We start from the raw sequence: 24,421 nt of genomic DNA on the forward strand, positions 1-24,421 counted from the left end.
GAGTGAGAGGCAGATCTTACATTGGAAGGCAAATTCACTAGGCAAGTTTTGTAAATGCATTTAAAATATATTAAAATCACGACTGCCAGTGAAATGTCCCAGACTCATATCTTGCCCTGCCTTGGTTTCCTTTCATTTTTTTTTTTTTAACATCACACTTCCGGTGCCAAAGCAGTGTTACGTCTGAAGACAAGAGTGGATGAGGGCAGGGTTACCTGGCGAGGCCTCCTGGTCTGTCTCGTGGCCTTCTGCCTGGCTGGGCAGTTTCTGGGTGAGTCTCTCTAGGATCAGAGCCTCTGCCCTGCTAGCATCCTCTCCAGCATCCTCCGCCAGTCTGCCATCTCTGCCTCCTGGGCTGTGCTGCTGGAGCGGGGCCTCCTTCCAGAGTGGGCAGTTTTGTTTCTAATGGACCCCAAAGCACTGGATCCTTGTCTTTTTTTATTTTTTTTTTTTGAACCAGGTACTATCTGGAGGAGATGGAGAATGTTTTGTGGTGGAATTCTCAGAAGGTGCCTGTGCCCAGATGCAAAGCTGCTGGAGGGCTAGTGAGCCAAGCATCTGGGGAGATGGGAGTGGCTGTGACAGGGACTGATCGAACGCCGCTCTCATTTCCTCCCCGTCTCTGTTAGAAAGCATTGAGTGTACCACCCTGCTCTGTGGTTCTGCCCCAGATCACTGGGCTGCAGTTGCTGTGCTTCCTGGTGCCCCTGCATGTTAAGGAATGCATGGAGTGCCATGTTTTATGCATCAAATTGAAATGGATTAGAAAGAGGAGGTTAAGGGGGGTGTGCGGGTTTTGGAGAGGTCATTGTGAGGCATGATTTCCACCAGGGCTCAAGGCTTGCTGGTGGCGCACAGGTGTGAATCATTTTATGAGCACACCTGCCCTTAAACATAAGGAAGCAGACAAGCTCCAGCCCCCCTGCAACTCCCCGAAGTTGTGTGTTGCCTGCACATTCTGGGCCACTTTCCAGGATCCAGGGAGAGCAGTGTCCTGGTGTCCAGGGGAGCAAGGCCGGTGTGGCCTCGGGACACATCATCTTCTTTTGCAGAAGTGATCTGATTGATTTTTCCCCTTTCACTTACTTCTGTTTTAATTTTCTTAAACTTCTTTCCTTCACCTTTGTTATTAATAAATCTACTGTGGCTCGCTTGCTGCTCTGCCGAAACTCATCAAGATCCCAACTCACATGTTTCCAGTTTAGACATTTTGCATCAGATTAATTCAACCAATGAACCGTGAAAGACATTCTTTATGGATATCAGGCGCCAGAGTAGGGCCTATCTGGGGCACCGACCATGAGGGTTCTGGGGCCAGAAAATGGACTCGGGATGATTTAGATGGGCATCCGAGGCTATCTTTAGGTGTGCTTTTGTTTTAAATAGCATGTTCTCAAGCTAATATCCTGTCTTTAATGTTCCTCACAGAGGGGATGGGCAGCCGGCAAGGCCTTCCATGAACAGAGGGACAGGAGAGATGAAAGTTAATTAGTCTGGGGACCTTGGTACCTTTCCAAGGCGCACTCTTAAGTGATGTTGTTCATGGGTACACACTGAAATGAATGTGGCTGTCTTACTGAAGAGTGAAAGGCCCCTCTTCCGGACTGTCATTTCCATGGTCCTGCTGCAGCTGGGGTGCTGGGGTGTCCTGCTTCCCATTTACCTGACATGAGAGAGGAGGCTCTGGCTCAAACCTCCATGGCTATGAGGATTCCCAAGTGGAGGGCAAAGTGTCGGGGCTCCCCTCCAGCCTGGAACTAGTGTCCTTCTCTTGGCAGGTACCAGGGAGGCCATCTGTGAAGGTGATGGTGATGAAGGGCTTTTGGGCTTGAGTCCATCCTGCCATCACATTGGCAGGACTGGTTCTCACAAAGGGGCTCCCATTCACTGGTGATGGTGGGTTAAATGTCATTCATTCAGACTCCACGAAGTTGGGGTCTGTGATCATTTCTTAAACAAGTGTTTATGGTGCTTTCCACTTGCCAGACACTGCTGTGTGTTTGGAATTCTGTGATGAATGGACACAGTCTACCCTTGTGGAGATTAAAGTCTGTTGGAAAAGACGGGTATAAAGAAAGTATCATATAAACTGTGCTATGCGTTAAGTAGGATAAGAGCAGGATGCCATAAGAGAGGGTCACTTTAGGTTGGTTGAAGGGGGTGAAAGGTGAAAGGTGCCAGGTGGGGAGAAGGTACAGAGTAAGGAGAAGTGGTTTTTTTTTTTTTAATCTTTATTGGAGTATAAGTGCTTCACGATACTGTGTTAGTTTCTGTTGCACAGCAAAGTGAATCAGCCATATGGATACACACGTCCCCATATCCCCTCCCTCTTGAGCCTCCCTCCTATCCCACCCCTCTAGGTCATCGCCAAGCACCGAGCTGATCTCCCTGTGCTATGCTGCCGCTTCCCACCAGCCAACTATTTTACATTCGGTAGTGTGTATACGGTGGATGCTACTCTCACTTCGCTCTCCCACCCCATGTCCTCAAATCCATCTCCTATGTCTGCCTCTTTATTCCTGCTCTCCAACTAGGTTCATCAGAACCTTTTTTTTTTTTTTTTAGAATCCATATATATGTGTTAGCATATGGTATTTGTTTTTCTCTTTCTGTCTTACTTCACTCTGTATGACAGACTCTAGGTCCATCCACCTCACTACAAATCACTCAATTTTGTTTCTTTTTATGGCTGAGTAATATTCCATTGTATATATGTGCCACATCTTTTTTATCCATTCATCTGTCGATGGACATTTAGGTTGCTTCCATGTCCTGGCTATTGTAAATAGAGCTGCAATGAACATTGTGGTACATGACTCTTTTTGAATTATGGTTTTCTCAGGATATATGCCCAGTAGTGGGGTTGCTGGGTCGTATGGTAGTTCTATTTTTAGTTTTTTAAGGAACCTCCATACTGTTCTCCATAGTGGCAGTATCAGTTTACATTCCCACCAACAGTGCCATCTGGGGAGAAGGTACAGAGTAGGGAGAAGTGTTCTTGGAGCTGGGGAACAGCCTTTGCAAAGGCCCTGGTTCAGGGAGGGGAAAGGGCCTTGGTGTCCTAAAGGAAGTGAGAGGAGAGAGGCCTGAGCTGCAGAAAGGCAGTGATGGAGGGGACCTGGCTGCATGAGGCCAGAGAGGGAGGCAGGGCCCAACGCTACAGAGTCTTGAAGGCCACGGACGGGGTCGGCTCTCAGGCCAGGTGTGAAAGGAAGTTTTATGTGGCTTTAAGCCAGAGAGTGACATAAAAGTGTGGCTTAGGATGGACTGAATTTTTTTATTATTTTTGGATTATAGTTTATTGCAAAAGCTTTTAAGAAAGCATCAGAATAAAACAATTGTCCATGAATTGAAGAAGATTTAAAATGACCACTGTTAAAGATCTGGTAAGAGTTTTTTATAATATAATCGACAAGAAAATGTGGACCGAATTTTCTTGAATTCTTTTTCTTAAAACCAGGTTGTGTGCTATGCGAGAGGAGCTGGAGGACTCTGGGTGTGAGTGTGTGTGTGTGTGCACGCGCACGCACGTTCACACACGTTCATGCACACATGCGCTCACAGGACGATCCTAAAGCTCCCCTCATTGGAGCTGGTAGCCTGGTAGAGGGGACTAGGGACACAGGTGCCTACAGTCTAGGCTAGGAAGTCAAAAGTCCCATGAACTGAAGTTAAAACTCCAAGAAGGCAGCAGCCACTTCCCCCTGTAGTTGGGGCTGGGCCATGGGTAGAAGGCAGGGAAGGGGCAGCATGGACCAGTGGTATTTACTAGTATCCCTAGTAGTTTAAGAGCATGTAAGGACTCTGGCTCAGACGCTGTGTGACTTGCTCAATCCTGCACAGCCTTTATGTGGCAGAGATGGGGGACCAGGGCAAGGCTGCCCAAAGCCCGGCTTCTGTGTAAGGGCCACTTTGCCTTCCAGACACTTTCCTACATGGAATCTGCATTTTCTTATCAGAGGATGACTTTAAAGTAATGCTGGAACATAGTAGGTGTCCAGTGAAAGGTAGTCTCCTATCTGAGCCTCCAGTCGCTCAAGGAACCATCAGGTGGGGTGATGATCCTTGCCAGCTCACGTGAGCTCACATCTAGTGAGTTCCCTGCCACAGAGCACATCCCACCCCCCACCCCGATCATGCTCATCCCACTTACTTGTAATACCTAGTTCCCTCTGGAGTATAACTCCAGGTCTTGGCACTCTGCAGGTATTCACATTACAGCACTTCTGGTGGGTATTTTGGCCTCATTGGCCCCCTAGTTCCATTTTGGAGAATCTATCTCATGGAAGCCAATAGAGATACACGTAAAGATCTGTATTCCAGGATGTTCAGTGCCCTTGACTACAGTGTTAAAGAAATAGAAACAGCCTCCTCATGGTCCGTCATAGAAGAATGCTTACACACATCCGAGTGTGCTTTCTGTAGAATCCCCTTCCTCTAGGTGACCTCTGCGTTAACTCTTGCGGTATTGGCAGCCTCCTCCCCAACCTCCTGAGATGGAACCTCTGTCCTGGGACAGCTCTCACTGTGTTGAGAGATCTCCCTTATGCTGACTCAGAAGGTTTTCTCTTGGTAACTTCTAGACATTGGTCCAGGTTCTACTCTGGAATAGCATTAGGGCACAGGGTTACTGCTCCCTGTGCCAACACATTCTTGAGTATCTTGTCTGTGCATAGGAGCAGCTGGGTACCTGAATGAGCATAGTCCAAAGTAGCCAATGATAAAGAGCTGCAGGGCACGAACAAGGGACTGGGAACATAGGACAGACATGCTTCAGGGAAGGGGCGGGGCTGTCTGAGACATCTTCTGCGAGGAGTAGCCTTGGAGCTGGCCCTTGGGAAAGGGTGGGAGGAACCTGGCCGGAGAAGGTAAGTGTTGGATAAAACACAAGACCAAGGGAGCTAGGCTTCATTCTTGGCCGCCCACCCAGAAAATTCCCTACCAGTGAAGGCCACATAGGCGAGAAGGAACTTGTCAAGGGCTCTAGCTTCTCTCCTCTGACCTTGACTGTGAAGAAAACTTCCAGAGCAGGAGAAAGTTATGATGCAGATGTGGCCATGCCTGTGTTCTGCGGCACTGGTGGTGGTGAATGGTGCCACGTTGATGGTTTGCGGATGATGGTGTTCAGCTGGATCTGCTTGGATCCGTGTCTCTGTCAGCTTCCAGCCTGTCTCTGGGCCTGTCCTGCAAAGGCGGTATCCCCGATGCCATCTACCCACCTCTGCTTCATTTTGCCGACTTGTTCTTCCTAAAGTGGATCATATGCAGCCCTCCTAGGATGGGGTTGCTTTGCTGCTGGTGACTAGAAAACAAACGTGGCTATTTTTTCCTCTCATACGCATGTCCCATTATAATTAACTGCCCCTCAGGAACGCAAGCACGTATTTTCTGAGATGATAGCAGCAGAGCCCATGTTAGAATTCCACTCACCCTCTTGTGCACACCTGAGCTCACACACACTTAGCTGGAAGTCGTGGTAGCAAAACCCTCAGTACTTCTGGCCCCTCCCGAGAAGAGGCAGGATTATGGACACTCAGAGAGGGAGGCAAAGGAAATTCTTGGCCCTGGGCTTTCATTTGATTGTTTTCCAATGAGCGTATCCATTGCTAAAGAGTTCCTCTAAGGTCTCAGGGCTAGAAAGGGCCCTTGCTTTCTTGGACCAGCAAACAAAGGCAATCAGTAAACAAGAAATCAAATGGGAATGCCAAAGGCCAGTGGGTAATGGTAACAGTTCCTCTCCTGCCCCCTTTTAGGAAGAAAAGGAATTTTACAACAGTACTCCGCTATCCGTTATCCTAAGGGAATAAAGAAAGCCCAGCCGTTCACTTACATTTTCCCTAATAGCTGCTGTTACACTGCTGGCTTGGCACTTTTCACTAACAAAGCAGAATCTTAGCTGGGGCCTGTAAGTGTGTGTGTACGTGTGTGGGTTTTGCCTGCAGGCCCCAGTGGCCGAGCTCTTTAACAAGCTGAACTTTGAGTTAAAACTCCACCCTCGCTGCCTCATAGAGCCCCTTGGTGCCAGTGGCCGTGCTCTGTCGTTGCCTCAGTGGAAGGTGACTGCAGACACAGAGTCTCAGGCCGCTTAGTGGAATTTACATAATCACATCAGCCTGCTAATCTTCATGATCTGATGTAGGTACCCTGAGGGCACTGTGAGTTTAGGTGAGAACTGGGTTGGATTAGGATCCCTGGACGTATCTATTTGGTTTCAAGTATAAGGAAACCTTCATTCAAGTAATGTCCAGAAATGTGAGGAACACCAGAGATCTGGGTTTGTAATTCGGCAAGTTCCTTTCCTTCTTGTCTTTTGGTCACACAAATTGCTTCTGACGCTCTTAAATGTAGAATGGTGATGGGGGTCCTGAAATTAATAGCACGTAGAAATTTGCCACGTAGAAATTTTCTTGGATAAGTTAGCATTCTCAGGGAACCTTTACCTTTTCAGGATGTAGGAATAAAAACCGTTAAAGTAACACCTACCCCAAATAAATTCAGCCATCCAGAGTAATTAAATATCATTATGCTAATTAATAATTGTTACATGTGATGTGTGTTATAGGAAGTACGTTTAACACAAATCTAGCATTATCTTTGAATTCTTTGCCCAATTTCTGGCACATAGTAGGTATATGATAAATGTTTACTGAAAAAGTAGACTGTCTCTCGGGTCCTAACCACCTTTGGAATACTCATACCTTCAGTTTTGATGGCTTTGCTTAAACAGGCCCTCAAAATGCAGTAATGTAGAAACTTAGCTCAGATAGATCTGACCCCTTGTTCTTCACTGAAGCCTTTGCGGACTGGTCAGGAGGCTTTTACATAGATAAACTCCCTTTTTTCGGCCCTCCTTCCTGCACCTGGGAGATCTTTCTTCTGTTTCAATCACCTTGACTTTTTTAAACACTACTGGAGAAAGGGAGTGTTGGCAGACGGGTAGGCTTGACAACATGCATTTCTTAAAAAATTCTGAAAATGCATTCCTTCTTTAGATTTTGAACAGATTAAACCAGCAATACGTGGTTGTAAGAGAGTCAAATACTAGACATATAGAGTAACAAAGTGGAGGTTCCCTTTCTCACACCCTCAGTCCCTCCTGGCTAAGGGAGTGTTTCCTGTGGTGTGTTCCCTCTTAAACGTTTTCAGCTCTTTCACACATGCACGTACAGTGCTGTTGGAAGCTCTCCTCTGGCTACTGAATCTTGTCATCTATGAAGATTAGATGCTTTTCAGCTGCCTGGGCCATTACACAGCTCAGGTGAAAGGCAGGTCATGGAGGCTCAAGTTGAAATGAACTGCAGTCCAGAGGGTGCCGTTCACATACACCCAGAGAGACGTTCCAGCTTTTGGAATTGCATCCATACCAGGCACATATCTGTTTGGTGGCCCTGGTTCTGCTCTAAAAACGTAAAAAATACGTACTTTTCCTATGGGTGTGAAGGTGCTTTAGAAAGCTGGCTTGGTGGTGGTTTGGAAGCATGCCTGGGGACTGATGGCTCTCTGCTAATTCTGGCACCTGCTTCTCTCTTCTGATGGATTGGAGCCTCGACCTGGCGTATGTCAAACCCTCAGCCTCCTTACCTGGGCCAAGCCAGATGGAGTGAAGACACACAAGGGTGCTGGCTTCCCTGTGAGTGACATGCCAGCTCGAATCAGTGCATCAGTAGATGCTCCACCCTGATGACCAGGGCCCACCTTGTGAGTCTGGGTCCTTCCATAAGTCTGCTTTGCTCACGAGGTCTCCTCGACTCGTACTCACTCCCAACACTTCCCATGTTCTTCCCATGTTGCACTATCACTCCCCTCCTTCTTGGAGCTGCCGGGAGGAGTGAACGTGACAATTCACGTAAAGGGCCTGGAACATTGCGAGAGCTCAGAATATGGTCCTTATTGTTGCTGGTCGTAATAACAGTAGTATCAGCAGAATCATAAGTCCTCAGTAAATGTTTAGCTGCTATTATCATTATTATACATTTGCCCTTAAAAATTTCAAGCTTCTGTAGACAGCATGTGTTTATACCATGTGAGTGCCCAGTAGCCCTTAGAACACTCCGAGATGCGCAATAGTTACTCCACGGAGGCTGGGCGTTCTTTCCTCAGTTCTCTAATAGACATCTGTTTATTAGAAAACTGGGACTCTCTTTGGACAGGATCTTGTGTCTGGGACCGTCTTCATTTGGAAAAGGAAGGAGACTCCTGAGCCCACGGGCACCAGGATGGAGCAAGTCTCATGTGGGAGCCTTTCTCTCTCACAAAACAGCTTTTGTAAATGACACAGGCCATTATGCTCCTCCTGTGTAATTTCATGACTTAGTATAATGACTCAGATAACCCTAACAATGGAGGAATTATAGCCTTATTTTACAGGACAGATTATTTCAGTGGTTAACATGTTTTCATTCCAATTAACATTCATTATTTTGTCTCTGGTTCAAAGTAGCCACCATATCAACTATCTGAGTATCTTCCATCCTTGTTTCAGAAGCAATTAGTTCTGATTTTGCAAACACATTCAATCTCGGTTTCCAGTGGGCAGTTTGACGTTAACATGAAAGTAAACTGCAGTAATGCTGGCTGCCAGCAAACAGACACTGTGATTAATGGAAAGGGTTGGTTCCTCGGTGGGTTCTCCAGGCCTCTGAGCTGACAGGTCTGCCGTAGAGATTTGACGAGAGAGCAGAGACAGGACAGAGAAGAAGGGACTGGGACTGGTTATGTAGGCCTCTGTTTTTTCCTTCCATTAAATGGAGTAATGGCAGCATCTACTGCCAGGGTGTTGTTGTGGGCGAGGAGTCAGGGAGATGTGTTCAGGGCATTTAGACTGGAGTGGAGCAGTCACAGGAAAGAACTGGGATGCAGCTGCTACTATTTGTGACCTGGAATTGCTTTTCTCTTTTACCAGCTGTTCATATGCAGAGTAAAACAGTTCTGTCAAAAGTTATGCAAACACGTTAGAATGCACAGTGTATTAAATAAAATGAAGGGGTCTTGTCTTCTTCAATAACTGAAGAAAGGACTTCCCTGGTGGCGCAGTGGTTAAGAATCCACCTGCCAAGGCAGGCGACACGGGTTCAAGCCCTAGTCCGGGAAGATCCCACATGCCGCAGAGCAACTAAGCCCGGGCGCCACAGCTACTGAGCCCACAAGCCACAACGACTGAAGCCTGTGTGCCTAGGGCCTGTGCTCCACAACAAGAGAAGCCACCGCAGTGAGAAGCCCGTGCACCGCAACAAAGACCCAAAGCAGCCAAAAATAAATAAATAAAATTTTTAAAAAATTTGAAAAAACTGTCAGCAGTTCTATACAGCTGCAGCTCCTTCCCCCACTGCATCTTTCAAATATTTTTGATACACTTTGTTGAATTTCATCCTGTGGGATTGATATCAGGAAATTTACACCTGCATTTGTATTGATTGCTGGAAAAAAGTTCTCTAGAAGTCTTTGTTCTGACACTTTTACTGTGGGCCCTGATGATGGCCCTACCTCTGCCCATGCTCGTGTGAAATACTGGGTCACAACTCATGTCATCAAAGATTCCCTTGCTTGTCAGCTGGGGAAGTGGCAGGATTTGGGACTTGCCTTGATTGGTGAGGGTCTCTGAGTGAAGAGTGGCAGGGGCCAGTGGGAAGCAAGAGCAGGAAATGCTGACGTGTGGACTTGAGGGTTAAGGTTGACGTTTCCAGGAACTAGGACAGGAAAGAGCAGTCATGATCTGGTCTGTCTTGCCTGTAGCTATTGCCATCTTATAAGAATGGGGTCGTCATCCACCATGCTGCCAGTGGTGAGTTGCTCTTGTAAATAAAATGAATATTAATAAATGCATTTGCATAGTGTACCTTATAGAAATCCTCTGAGTGGTGTTCCAAAAAGTAGTTTTAGAACGAGTATCAACATGTGATTCTGTGCAGTGCTGTTAACTTGCTAGAAGATGCAAATAACACGTTACTTGAATACTACCCAATCATGTTTGCTGGTAATTTCTAGTATTTGAATTTTTCCCTTTAAGCTACATTTCCTTATGAATACTACTAAACTTAATATTTCCTATTTGTTTTAAAAATAACGCGTAAATACAGTATTGAGAAGAAGACAGAAAAACTTATTATTTCAGCAGTTCTCAAGAGTTCTTGAGAATTCTCATTTCTCGTTCCCGAGTTTGAAAATTACTCTCAGTTGGGAATTTGGAAGCTCTGTCTCGGAGGTCCTCCCCCAGCTTTGGAGACAATCTCACTTCAAGAGGATGGGGGTCCCTCAGCCCTCAGAAGCACAGGAGAGTCCTCCCTACCCACTTTTCTGCTGTCTTCAGACATGTTTGCTAATTGTTTTTTTGCAAGTCTGAATTAGGATTTCTTAGTCGGTCGAATTCTTTAAACAACATGCAATTTTTGTCTTCTGGTTAGTGCTAATAATTTCCAGAAATAAAAGGAGAAAGTTCTAAAAATCCAAATTAATAAATTCACTCATTTCACTGAGCACACCCATGTGTTAAGGGTCAACCATGTTTCCAAGCACCAGGAGCACAAATGTGGTTAAGACGCAGTCACTACGCTTGAAGAGTGTACAGTCTATTGAGGAAGATAGAAACAAAATGAACTGCTTTGTGCTGCGGTGACAGTCACAGTTGGGTCTGAACGAGGTGTGTGTTGGGACAAATAATATCACGGTTAATTCTGCTTGGGGTAGGGCTCCCAGGGGGAGTAGAAACTTCATGGAAAGCAGTCGATTTGCAGCTTAGACAAGGGGCAGATATTTGCTCTGTAGGTAGAAGGCGTTTACCAAGTCAATACAGACTTGAGTTTGCATGGCACATGTAAGGGGCTGATATGGCTGGCTGGAGGTAGAATCAGTAGGACCTGAGTGATGGGGAGAAGTGGTGAGGGCAGGGAAGGGAGGTGTCCAGGATGGGCTCCAAGGCTTTGAGCTTGGGTGTATGCCAGGTCCTATCTGAATCATAGTAGCGTCTTAACATCTGGTCCAGTCAAATCAAGGTGCTTGCTTGGAGACTAGTAGGGGAGCCTGAGCAGAAGTGATCACAGGACCATGCTGGGCTGAGAGTGCAGCCTGCGTGCCTGTGGAAGGGCCCCTGGAGACTTCCTGGGGGAGGGGATTTTTGAACTGAGCCTTGAAGGAGGCCTTATGAGGCAGAGAGGGTTGGAGGGGAGAAACGTGGGTAGGAATAAAGATGTTTCAGATCTGGGAAAAACTCACACGTTGGCACAGGGGTACAGAGCCCTTTGGTGGCCTCTGAGAAGTAGCAAAGGGTGGCTGGAGAAAAAATATTTGACATTGGTGGTCAGTGTGTGTGTGTACATTGTGTGCATGGGGGTGTGTGCATGGGTGTGTATGTGCGTGCACAGTGTGCGTGCATGGTGTGTGTGTGTGTGCATGATGTATGTGCGTATGCACGTGCATAGGTGTGAGTGCGCATGGTGGGGTGTGTACATGGGGTATGTGTGTATGTGCATACATAGGTATGTGTGTGTATACATGGATGTGTGTGTGGCGGGGAGGTTGGAGAGGGAAGCAGACAGACAGTGACCCAGTGAAGACAGGCTCCGTCAGTTTAACAGCAAAACTAGGCGTTCAGATGATGCCCTAGGAGGTGGGGAGAAGATGGAGAATTAAAGCATGGGAGTCGCATCACCAGATTTAGACCTAAGAATCATCACTCTGCTTCAAAAACATACATGCTGAGAATTTTGGTAGACTTAAAAAAAAAGGATCAAGAATAAGCAACTGAGCGAAAGCAATGCCGGTGATCTTCCGATTGTCTTTCTTCTCTCCATCTTGTCGGTTGGGATTTTCTGTGCCGTGCTGTGTGTAGGGTAGGAGGTGTGGCTGCCCCCAGTACCAGCCAGGCTGGGATGGAGTTAGGGCTCTGTGGCCAAAGGGAAGGCTGGCAGGACCTGCCTCCTGGACTAAATTGCTTGTGTCGCCCCAGTTGATGAATGTCTCTGACATTGGGAATAGCAATCCCATCAAGACACCTTCATCGGATTTCACTCTTCATTGACTCAAGAAGTGAAATATCTTAGAGCCAGAAAGCTTAGTCCCTTGCCTCGACTGGGTTGGTTATTTTTTATGGTTTGCCCTGAATTGTGGGGATTGAAATATACACACAATAAGCAGGGAAGTTATGCCTCCTTGGGCTCACATATACTTGTACATTATTTTGTGTAATTTGGCCTCTGGACAGAGACTATAGGTTTGGGTGCCGTCTCCGCTAGGGTCCTAGTGGGGTGAGGAACACCTGGGTTTGCCTGGATATAATAGGTATGTTTGTCTCATTAGAATTGGGAAAACTCAGAATGGCTTGGCCTTTGTACCTCTAGTCCCCAAGGTATCTCAGGAGAAGTCAGACGTGGTTCCTCCTGGGCATAATCCATGACCACCTGGCATCAGGTATGAGAGAGAGCTTTCTCCACTGCAGGTGCAGAGTCAAGGACAGTGTTTCACGGGGATTTTATTTATAAAACTGAGCCCTGATGGTGAAAATATAGATGCCAAAATAGGGGAATTAAAATGGTCCTAGAGCAATGCAGTCATTTTCGGGATAACTTCAACCTGACGGATATATATGGAGGAACTTGGCCATATTTCTTTGTGACACTGGGCAGTTCACTTCTGCTATGTGTGTCCAATTCCTCATTTATAAAATAAAGTTCTTAGACTAGATTCATTTTAAGGTATTTTCTGGCTCAGATAGTCTGTGATTAACTGCTAGTAACCGCTGCAGTGGTCAGCACGTAGGGTACCACCCACTCGCCCAATGAGGATATATCGAGCATCCTTGATGCACCAGGCCCACTAGGAAGCACTGGCCAGCTTCACCTCTTTGCCTCCCCTTAACGCGCTTGACAGTGAAGTTCAGGTCCAGAGACAGGGATAACCCACCACTAGCTGGTGATTAATAGGTAGTTCTCTATCTTTTCCTCAAAGCCAGTGGCTCAGTGCTCACTTCTCCCTTGTCTGCCTTTGGCTGAGCTCCTTCAGGCTTCCTTCTTCTGGGGCATCACTGCACACGGTTATGCCTGCTCCAGCAAAGCTGCCCACTCTTTGGACTTCATTGCCGCTTTCTGGGAACTCAAAACAAGAATTGCTTCAGTTGTGGCAACGCACGCTGGGGACAGACCCAGGAGAAGGGCTGCCAGACACCAGAACTGCTGCCTGTATTTGCTGATTCATTATCGGCATCAGACAGTCTGCTCTGCGAATGATGATAAATGTGTGGTGTTCTTCTGAAGGAATCACGTCCTCTGAGATTAACCCTGTGCCAACAGCCGGCTTGTCCGCTGCATGGCATCCCCTCCCCTACAGTCCCCTTTTCAGTAGTCCAGGACACACCTTGAAAGAAGAAAGTGTGTTTGGTTAAGGATAATAGGAGACCCCATGTCCATGTGATTTAGAAATGCAAACAGTAGATGTTTTTATTCCAGACAGAGAGGCAGGGACAAGGTGGGTAGCTGCTCTGGAAGCGGGGAGATGTTGGAGAGAGGAGCCCCAGTGACAAACATTCAGGTGCCCCAGCAAATGTTCAGGCTACTCATCTAGGTGGGACTGAGATGGGTTGAAGAGGAGTCATCCCTGGACACACTACAGCTGTGTGAATGTTACCACGCACCTAGCCTCCCGTTATCTCCATCACTGTGGGCAAGGCTCTTTGCCAACTTGGCTTTAGTTGCTAACGTTAGGAAAATGAGTCATCTGGACCAGGCCATCTCCAAGTGCCCTCGTAGGACTTCCTCCACCAGTTCATTGGTCAGACAGGCTCAGCCCTACAACCCGTCCAGCCTGTGATCCCTGACGGCTCCAAGTGTTGTGCTGTGGGCACGTGGTCCTCCTCTTGATGTCAGCCTCCAAGGCAGTTCCCCAAACAGACCTTCCTGCTCTTGCTGCCTCCCCCACATCGCTGGGGCAGGTTTGAGGTAGGATAAGATCCAAGTTGGTGGGTGCCGTTTCTTTCTCACTTTCCTTCATTTGGGAGAGGGTAGGTTATGTCAGATGCCAAACCCCAATTCCTGAGGAGCTGGAGATCCATTCCACACCTGGCAGAAAAGATGTCCTCCTTGGGGTCCATGAGTTCTGGGGAGTTCAGCACCATTCCAAACCTAGGGCTTTAGAATTAAGTCATATTTCTATGGCAGTGGTACTTATACCTTCATCTTTTGGGGCAAATGATAATGATAACAGCAGGTACCAGTTTTGTTGCTTCCTATTTTCCAGGCATTATTCTGAGTCGTTTACATATATCAGCTCATATCAATCCTCATACCATCCCCTTGAAGGAGATACTATTCCCAGCGCCCCCCCAGCCCCATTTTACAGATAAGGAAACTGAGATTTACAGGGTGAGATATCCTGCTGCAATCACACTGTAAGAGGCAGAGCTGACTTTTGAACCTGTGTTTTCTGACTCTAGCGCCCGAATAAGCACCTTGCAGGACTGCCAGAGCAAAGCACTTCAAGGGCACAGTACCCGCCTGATTGATGGGCAGCTCACACTCACTTGTCCTCCACCCAGAACTCGCCCCTCAGCTGGGAGAGTGGCTCTCAGTGGTTTGCTGGGAAAGCAGCCTCAACTAAGAGAGAAAGGGAGGCCGTAACTGCGGGCCTTTATTTCGGTGGTTTATGATATGGTGATGGGGTTCCTTCTGTCGACATAAGCCATCCTAATAGCACCATTTATCATTATGACAAAGGTTAGGATAGGGGGAGACTGGAGCTGGAATGAAAGAGTAGAATTATGATGATTTTAGCAGTTGAAAGTGACATCACCTCAGAACCGGGCTATCGAATGGCAAATTGAAAGCCGGACTGAAATTGCTTTAAAACGTATCCAGAGATGGTTTTCCACAGCTGTGATAAAGTCATTTGGTTGTGTTTGGAGATGCATTTCTATCTAGACTGTTCTCTGAGTTGTCTCTGCACCCTCCCACTCGGAGGCTGCTGGTCGGCCCCGGAGGCGTCTGAGGCTCTGGGAGCTGTTTGGGGGCGCCTGTGATCTGCCACACCCCAGATGGGGCGCTGGGGAAGCTGACGGAGTCATTCTCTCGTTGTCTTTTTAGTGTGTTGTGAATGTCTCTTCATGTCAATAAGTCATGTGTTTACAACATTTTTAATGGCCACATTGCTTTCCTCCATCCATCTGGTGGGTTGAACCTAGGCTTTTGGAACTGTCTCCTGCCCACTGTCAGCAAGTTGGAACAAATCGGGGTGCTGGCCAGGGGCCTTCAGGATGTGCCTGGCTAGGAGGAAAGACCATGGAGACTGGAGCTTCAGTTACCTTATGCCCTCTTTTTTTCATCCTCAGGCAAAAGAAGGGGAATGTAGCCCACAGACACTGGGTTGAACCTTCGAGTCTGGTCAAGTGCAAGCCCTGTCCCACGGCACAGTCAGCCATGATCTGCGGCTCCGACGGCCACACCTACACGTCCAAGGTCGGTCTTCTTCGTTCTCTTTTTAGTCATCAAAAAGTACTCTGTGTCTGTTTGTTCTGACAAGGCTTTCTGGGCCAAAACTGGGGCCTGTGAATCTTGGTGGACTTTGGGGCTTGCCCTTGAGAAGCTGCCACATGAACAGACTCTTTGGCCTAAGAGACAAGATAAAAGTATTCTCTCCTATGTAACTGGAGGGATCAAGGGCTTAGGGGAAGTGTGATTCTGAGAGTGGTGTGTGATCCTGAAGTGAATCTAGGCCAGCTTCCTGGAGGAGGTGAGGAAGTAAGCTGTTCCAAAGCTTACTTTGGAGCAAAGATGTGAGGGAGGCCCAGGATGCCTGCCTCACAGACAGCGTGGTGATGGGGAGGTGTATGATGTCGGCACACATTTAAGCTGCATTTATTGTGTATCTAGAATGTACCCAGCACGACCCCAGGTCCTGGGGCTAGAGAGGCTGCTGTTCCTTTCTCTGGGGACTTCAGGACTTACAGTCTAATGCGGGGTGAGGGGGGACAGGGTTGCTAGTATGGTGACAGGTCATTTTAACTCAAACCGGTGAAGAGAAAATGGTTTCATAGAAAAAGGGACTAGGCATAAAGTGGGTCTGTTTATTCTTACTGGAGCAAGGAGGAGAAGTTTCACAGAGGAAGAGCATTTCATCTGGGCTGTAATAAAAGGAATTGCAGGCAGGGAAGCAGGGATCACTAGGGTGGAGGAAGGAGGGGACCATTTGTTCTTGGAACTACAGACAGTGTCCTCGGGCTAAGGTTGTCCATTTGCGTTTGGGAATGGGTACATTTCGGTGGGATAATGAACAAAAGAAAGCACAGAATCGACAAGGGTTTGCTTATTCTTATTCAACAAATATAATTCAGCACCCGCTCCCACACGCTTAGTGCCAGGCGGGGAGAGTTGTGTGTGTGTGTCTGAGACAGGGTGGGGGGCGAGGAGAGGGTCTCTGACTCTCCCATCCCCTCCAGCCAGAGCGGCGCCACTTTTATCTCTCTTCTTGTTTTCTCTGTAGGGATCATTTGCAGAAGGCAGTCGGGGGCTGATGAGAGTTGTAACTGCTGACTCCCTGGTCACTTGTGGCCACGTTGCCTTGTGGTCCTTGGGCCTGGGCCTTTACGCTGGTCCCACCTCTGTCCCTCCCCCACTGCACGCATAGCTTCTGTTCTCTGCGATCCCCTCACCGTCCTGACCTTTACTCCGTGGAGATTGCATAGGCCTGGGGGTCCCTCACTGCCTGTTGTCCTCAGAAGCTTATTAGGATTATTACAAGTAATAATAATAATCATGTATTATTATTCACCGAAAGAGTGAGTCATGTACTTTTATTCACTGAAAGTAGATTTTTATTCTCTCGGATTTTCACAGTTTTCTAACCAAAGGGAATATATGTAACAAAACGGGAAGCCAGAAGGTTCATCTAGCTTGCACCCAGACCCGTGTAAGCTGCTTTAGGATATCAGTATCATAATTACAGCTTGGTAGTTCCTTTGTTCTTTCAACAGGTATCACTAGAGCCCTTCTTATGCACCAGGCTCTGTGCCAGGTGCTGGGGAAACTTATGATATAGTGGAAATAAAAAAGCTGGCTTTTCTTCACGGCCAGAGTCACTAAGCCATACCTCCCCAACGTCAGACCTGCAGTGTGAATTACAGCGTCTCTGCCCAGGGTCACAGCCAGAACGTCCTGGCCCAGTCGCTCAGCCCAGCTGGGCTGAGTGTGCCTACCATCCCCGCTTCGCGTCTCTCCCTGACCCCGAAGGAACCGCAGGCTGGCTTCTAACACCCTGCACCGTCTGGACTAGTGCATTTATAATAGCTTTGATGACTCAGATCTGTCCCCCACTCCCCGAAGGCAGATCAGGCCATCATTGTCTTTCAGCTAAAGCCCAGCTTCTAGGTATGTGAACAATTGCCTGGAGATTCTGTTAAAATGCAGATTATGACAGAGCAGGTCTGATGTGGCGCCTGAGATTCTGCATTTCTAACAAGTTGCCAGGTGACGTCCATGCTGCTGGTCCACGGACCACACTTTGAGTAGTGAGGACTTTGGTTTTTATAGACACCTCCTAATAGGACTCTTTTACCTCCAGTCTGCCTTTCGCCGGCCCCCCAAATCCATTTCCACATGACATAAGAGGTGAGGGTCATTCTGCATTAAAAGTCTGTTTGTACGTCTCCCGCACTTAAAATGTATGGATAGCTCTCCTCTTGCAGTCGCAACTAAGCTGAGACCCTTCACCGTCAACAGCAAAGCCCCCCAGAGTCTGTCTCCGTAATCACCTACTCTAGACAGAACCTTCATTCGTTTGTCCAGCAACTGTCTCTTGGACACTTGTCATTGTTCTAGGCACTGTGCAGAGCATGGAAGGGCAGTGGGGAACCATCCCGACGCCATCCCTGCTCACTTGGAGGTTACACTCTGGTAAGGGAGACAGACAGAAATAACTGACCAAACAAATAAATAGGTAACTTCAAATTTTGGTAACTGGTACCAAGGAAATACATGTGGTGCTCTGAAAGAGAGACAGAGTGCTTTATAGCTTCAAATGCCAGCTACCCCTGACGCCTGAGCTACAAGGAGCAGTCGTAACCTGTCAGATGTGGCTTGAGATGCTGCCAGTTGCCCAGGGAATGTCTCTGCAATTGTTTGCTGGTCAGGGTCCCCCTGCAGTTTGAGCAGGAAAGTTGGCTTTTTGTGTTAGAGAAGCTTGCCTGCTGAGAAGGCCTTTCTGAGGTGTCCTTTAAACTCTGAGAGGGGGCATTGGTAGAATGTTCTAGATAGAGGAAATAACATAGACCGAGGCTCTAAGGCAGGATGATGAGTTTGAAGAACTAAGAGGTTGCCCTGCTGGTGGCTGTGACAGTGAGGGGAGAGGCGCAGGAGACGAGGAGGAGAGGGCAGATGTGAGGACAGTCCAAGAGGAGACATTCAGCTGAAGCTTGGAAAGTAAGCTGGTGGTCAGGCAATGCCAGGCTTGCAGGACACTTGCTGCTGTAAGTGCCTTCTTGCCCATGTCCGCCTTAAGTGGCAGACTTAAGAGTGTGTGTGGTCCTAGAGGTAGAAACAATGCCTGTCTACCTTCACCAGGCATAGGACACACAGTTGGTGCTCAGCATCACGGATAAGAGACAAGAGCCTCTGAGGACTCCAGCTGAGAAGCAATGGTGAGATTCCAGTCTGTGCAGCCCTTCCGGGATTTGAGTGAAGGGGTTGCAGAGAGCTTAGTGATTGAGAGAAATAAGCCATCCCCAGCCTGGGCCAAGTTGCTTAGCTAAACACCCAGCCTGGAGCCCTGGCAGAGAGAGGCTCTTTGCAATCATTCTCTTTGTGAAGATCCAGTTTGCGCTGTTCAGTTATTCCCTCCAGCTCTGGAGTGAACTGTCTGATCCTGGAGCGTGCGATTAGAGACGAGCCATGAAATGTCAGTGAGTGATCAGGGCTGTTTGGGCAAGTGGCACGTTGCACATCAAACTCCAGCAACAACCTGCCCGCTCGCCTGTCTCTCGTTCGCAGAAGGAGCTTCAAATGCCAGCTCGCCCCGACCCCCGAGCTACAAGGAGCAGTCGTAACCTGTCAGATGTGGCTTGAAATGCTGTCAGCTGCCCAGGGAATGTCTCTGCAAATGTTTGCTGGTCAGGGCTCCCCTGCAGTTTGAGCAGGAAAGTTGGCCTTTTGGGCTAGGGAAGGCTGCCTGCTTACAGGTAGTGGTAACTAGCTTGTTTAAGAGGCAGGATCAGGATTTGGAAGGCTCCTTTGCAATGATTTTTCAAAAGAGGAATGGCTTCCAGGTACTGCTGGGCAGAGCCCCAAAGTCTGCCCCAGCCTGCTATTCCTCTAGTGCCCTTGAATTCCTGTACCTGCCTCAGTCCTGAGTTTCCCAGACCTGGTCAGCTGTCTTTTCTTAGAGCAAAAGAAGAGACCTAATGCCTTCCTATCACAACTTGTAGTGCCTTTCTCCCCATCCTCCATGTGGGGTAGACTGAGGCCCAAAGAGTCAAGGGCAGTGGCAGAATTTGACACTCAGAGTCTCTTGCCCGGATATCTGTGATCACCTGCTTCCAGTTAAAACAAAGGGCAGAGGCTGGTGGAGGGGCAGCAGTGCAGTGGAAAATGGTGTGTGTGTTGGTTTTTGACATTAATCTCCTAGCTTTCTATCCACTTTTAGAAAGTTGGCGTCCTCTTTTTCCTAAAGAAATGAATCAAATGACTCATGCTGAAGGCATGTGTTGACTGCTCAAGACCTCTGATGCCAAGACCAATTCTAAACCCTTGTGATGTGCAATGAGACTTCCTTCCAAGGGGGATATTTCAGACTGGTCGGGTTCAGTATTGGAGTGATTTAGCTATTGCCCCTAAACATATGGCCACTTCTTTATTCAGGTTCAAGGGCACATTTTAGTCTCAGACAAAGCTGTCACAGGACCACCAGTAGATGGGCAGTTAATAGAATGAATGAGTTAACTGTTAGTGAACAAGTGACTTCCCATTCCCTGGAGTTATGGCCTTTTTTGGGTCATTGGGGTCAAGAAACAAAGGACAGGTGAGACCAGGATGCATGTACCACTGGAAGTGATTTGATGTCATAAATCACATTCACAAAAATCAGTTTTGGCAAAAATATATTGCAGCCCGGTCCCATCATCATCAAGGAAATCTGTAATAAATAATCAGCGTCCTCCAGGGGAAGTGTTCACCCTTTCACAGGTGGATCTGAAGCCTGTGCGGAGCACTGACAGCAGCAGGGGGAGGAAGGAGCGTGGGTATCAGCTCTGTCCTAGATGCCCGGTGTTTGTCTTCGGCTTCCATCAAACAAAGCTTGCTTTCTGCTTCTGGGTCCTGAACAATCAGAAGCTCCTAGAATGGGGGTGGGGATGTATGTAGAAGCCTCTGTCTCTGTAGCAGGACTCTTCCAGTGTCCTGGCACCAGGGACACCACTCAGAGCTTTGTGACTCCCCCAGATCAAAGATAAAACCCGCAGGAACGCAAAGCATCTTGAGATGAAGGGATGTAAGATGTTACATGGCAGTAAATGACTCTACATTCAGACTCTACAAAGCATAACTCACAAAAGATAAGGAACAGAAAACTCCCCTCTGGGAACAGGCAAGTGGAGGCCAGCACCGCAGCTGGTTTGAGAATGTGGTAGAGACCCTGCCCCTCGACGTGGCTTCTGGGTAGTAGAAGGATCACCCTTATCATTTAACTTGCCCTGATGTCACATCCTCCTGGCCAGGAAAACTGAAGGAGTCCAGAAATTCAGCAAGTGTTTATTGAATTCTTTCTTACTCTGTGTCACGCATTGTGCTAAGTCCTGGGGATACGACAGAAGACGAAGCCCCAGTTTTCACGGAACTTACGAGGAAGGTAGACAGATTACAAAGCAGTGTCCTTTCATTAAAATAGGTGTTCAGGTAAGGGATGTTCGGGATGCCGCAGGACCCAGAACAGGGCCTCCTCAGCCAGTTTGGAGGTGTGACTAGTCTTCTTAGAGGAAGCGATGGTTCATTGAGATCTTAAGGCTGGAAGGAGTCGCCTGGAGTACGAATGGATGTGGAAGGTATAGAGAGTTCATTCATCAGAGGAAAAAGGGGGCCGAAGAGATGAAACAAAGCACAGACCCTCCTGAAGGAACCGGTGAATGTGTCACTGTGGCAGTGTCGCATGGGGATTGGGGACAGGGGGTTAACTAGACACAGAAATGAGGCTAGAAAAGTGTCAGGGGCCACTTTCCGGGGCCTTGAAGGCCAAATGAGGGGGTTGCACTTTACCCTAAGAACACTGGGGGTCTTATTAAGGACTTTTATTTTTTTTCCACTGGCTGCAGGATGGGAGTGGTTGGGCAAGCCTGGAAGCCTGGGGCTTGTATTGTGGTTGCAGAGATGGATAGGAAGCAATCTGAAGTGGCATTCAGGAAGTCATAGCTGGACTTGGTGACTGTCTCAATTTCAAATACAGAGAGTCATTTAGCTTTGAGCTCAGCAGAGGGACATCTTCACCATCTGGATCCCAGTGGGACTTGCAGTTGCTCTTGCCAGCAGCTTTGTGGCCTCAGCCTAAACCAGAGGGACCCCGTCGTTTGTGAGTGCCTTTCCTTTCTCTGCTGTTATCCACGTAGAAAGATGAAGGCTCCTGGGGTCCTGGCTGCCAATTTCTAATTTTGCCTGTAAGAAGGGAAACGTCACCGTGGCTGACGGAATCTGGCCAGCCCAGGCTTCCGGTGGGCCATCTCAGCTTTCTCTCCCTTTGGAGGGGAGAGCGGTTTGGGAGAACTGTGAGCAGATCTGGAGTGGTGCCGGGGACCTGGAAACTCAGAAGGGGACAGGAGTGGAGGTCCCCGCTGCTCCAGGTTCTGGCCCTGGTGGGTGTCTCCTGGCTGGGCCTCTTTTAATAGGACTTCCTTGACATCTCTCCCCCTGCACCCACCTGACCAGAGCTCAGACGTCAGGACTGGGACTGCTCTTGTCCAGGCAGAAGCTGCACGGCCTGACCTCTGAGAGGAGGGTCCTTGGAGTGGCCCTGGGAGCCCTGCCCACCTTGCTCGCTGGCATCAGCCCGGCTGTTGGGAACGGACAAACAAGCCGGCAAACCCCCGTCTGCTCTGCCCCTCCTCCCACGACGTTTAGTTCATTAACAGCTGTTAAACAATTAGCAAATGGCTCATTTCTGTCTAGAGGCAGAAGAGAGATGCAGAGTTAAGAAGCGCTGTGAAGGAGGATGGTTCCCCTCTGTTCTGAGTGCGCGCACGCGAGGGAGGGCGAGAGAGAGCTTGCCTTACAGTGTTGGCATTTCTTTCAGCACCTTGTTGCTGCGGATTATATTATTTTCAGAGTCGTCTTAATAGTTTCAAACAATTGTCACCAAGTAAAGGTCATGTTTGAAGTTCTTGGCAAGTGGAGACTCTGCTGGCCGGCATTCCCCACAAACAGGCTGTTCTGAGGGTCAGAGCCAATCCAGGGCACGCATTTGTTAAGCCTTCCCAAGACAGCGTCGAGCTCAGTATGTCTTCTTAGTCTCCCCCGACTTTTATGGCCCTGCATCCATGACAGGCGTGGGTGGTTTTTATGTGCGGCTCCTCATCTTTGCTTTCTGGCTGAGTTGAGGCTGTCGGTGTTTTCAGGGACATTTTTAGATAGCCCGGCCTCCATAGAACCTGCTGGGTGAGAATTGTCTTCACTTGCAAATGGCTCATTGGCAAGGGTCTCACTTCTGACTAAGCAGAAGAGAAGATGATTGGACACTGAGGTGGAAGGCTTGCATTTGCACATTTTGTGCATCAGGAAAGTGGAGCCCGATGGCCATGGTCATGGCCCCAGGAACAAGAGGTGTAGCAGCAATTAGGCAAGGCATTGGATACTGCCATCTGGGCAGCCCTGTGGAGGGCCAAGAAGTAGTAAATACCCCGCCCACATCCTGCATGCTCTCAGGTGGTAGGGGTGGAGAAAAAGGTCGGGTCGTGTGCCCAAAGACCACGTGGACACCAGTGGTCTGAGGCGGGAGTCGGGTCATAGACTTCACTATTTTGATTTTCTGTTGCTTGCTAACACAAGAGGTGTTATGACGTTGGAGACGTACTCAGTGGCATCTAACCAACTCTAAGCAAGTTTGTTTTATACATTAAACAGTTGGAGGTAAGGGGACAAATTCCCCATGGCAGATGCCCCAACTTTGCTTTGCCCCCTGAGGCCTTGTTCATTTTCATTGTCCTTTCTTCAGTCTGCGGTAGCCAAACATCACCGGATGATGAGAAGCTAGTGTTCATAGTACGAAGACCTTCAACTATTAGTTTAAATAGAGTTCTTGCCCTTGTTTGGTTGTCATCCCCTTTTCTCTTTCACAGGGTTTTTGGAAGGAACAAGTATAAATAATATTTAAGATGTTTACTGTGTATTACTTCTGGCTGCTCTAGCAAAAATTCAAACAGAACAGAGGCTTGAGCGGGATACAGTTTTATTTCTCTCTCACGTAGACATTCTAAAGATAAGCAGCCTGGGGCTGATATGCTGCCTCCAGACTGTCAGTGACCAGCATCCTTTACCTTGTTGCTCTGTCATCCTGACAGTTGGAACTGTTGAGCTTCTGCCTCTTGGTCCAAGATGGCTACTGTGCCCCAGCCAGTAGGAAGGAGGCGAGGGAAGAGGCACAGTCTGGAAGTCGTGTGCCATTTCTGCTCACATCCTACTGGCCACAACTTAGTCACAGGGCTACGCGGAGCTGCAAGGGAGGCTGGGAAATGTGGGTTTATTCTGGGTAGCTCTGTATCCAGCAAAAATTTGAGAGTTGTGTTGTTATTAAGAAGGATAGAGTGAATATTGGAGTAATCTAGCCGTCTCTACCATAGTAATATTTTAAATAATGACAGTGACAATAAGATGAAAAAAATAGTACTCCATTGTTGAACATGTATTAGGTACTGTGATATCGTACTAAGTGCCACAGTATTATTTTACTTCCTCTATTGTTCCATCTAATGCTCACAGTGAACCTTTGAGGTAGGGGCTATGAGTAGTCTCAAAGAGGAGAAAGCGGAAGCTGCAAAGCTTTGTCCAAGGTCAACACAGCTCTTAGCAGCAGAGTAGATATTGGAACCCTGGTCTGTCTGGTTCTCGAGTGACAGTCTTTACTTCTACGAGGGAAATGCCATCTGAAAAGTAATATAAAATACCAGCTGTATCATCAGGATGCTTTTGATTTCAAGTGACAGAAACAGAACTCAAACTTGGCTTCATCAGAAAATGAAGATTTACTGGCACAGAAGGCTAGAAAGTGTACTGGGGTGGGCAGACCTCAGAGAAAGAAGGGGAAATTCAGTGTGGAAATTCTTTCTCATCGTTGCCCATCTCTGCTGGGCTTCATTCTGCCAAGAGGCTCTCTCCCCTTGGAGGGGAATATGGATTTTGACAGCCCCTGATTCATTTGCTTCTAGCCTAGAAACTGCAAAGGAACTTGTCAGTAGCTGTGTTTCCATCCCAGG

At 48.0% G+C, this 24,421-nt stretch overlaps 2 protein-coding genes across 4 annotated transcripts in view; both read left to right on the forward strand.

Moving 5' to 3' along the window:
- The window catches only part of LOC125963778 (non-histone chromosomal protein HMG-14), a 623,855-nt gene that overhangs the window by 472,418 nt on the left and 127,016 nt on the right, over positions 1 to 24,421 (forward strand). The window lies entirely within an intron of this gene.
- The window catches only part of SPOCK1 (SPARC (osteonectin), cwcv and kazal like domains proteoglycan 1), a 554,695-nt gene that overhangs the window by 395,814 nt on the left and 134,460 nt on the right, over positions 1 to 24,421 (forward strand). For all 3 annotated transcript variants that reach the window (XM_049707102.1, XM_004282089.3, XM_049707103.1), the window contains one exon: positions 15,311 to 15,437. In XM_049707102.1, coding sequence (XP_049563059.1) covers positions 15,311 to 15,437 — 127 coding nt within the window. The remainder of the gene's footprint in view (positions 1 to 15,310; positions 15,438 to 24,421) is intronic.

The sequence above is a fragment of the Orcinus orca genome, chromosome 3 (genome assembly GCF_937001465.1).
Source record: "Orcinus orca chromosome 3, mOrcOrc1.1, whole genome shotgun sequence".
NCBI classification, from domain to species: Eukaryota; Metazoa; Chordata; class Mammalia; order Artiodactyla; family Delphinidae; genus Orcinus; species Orcinus orca.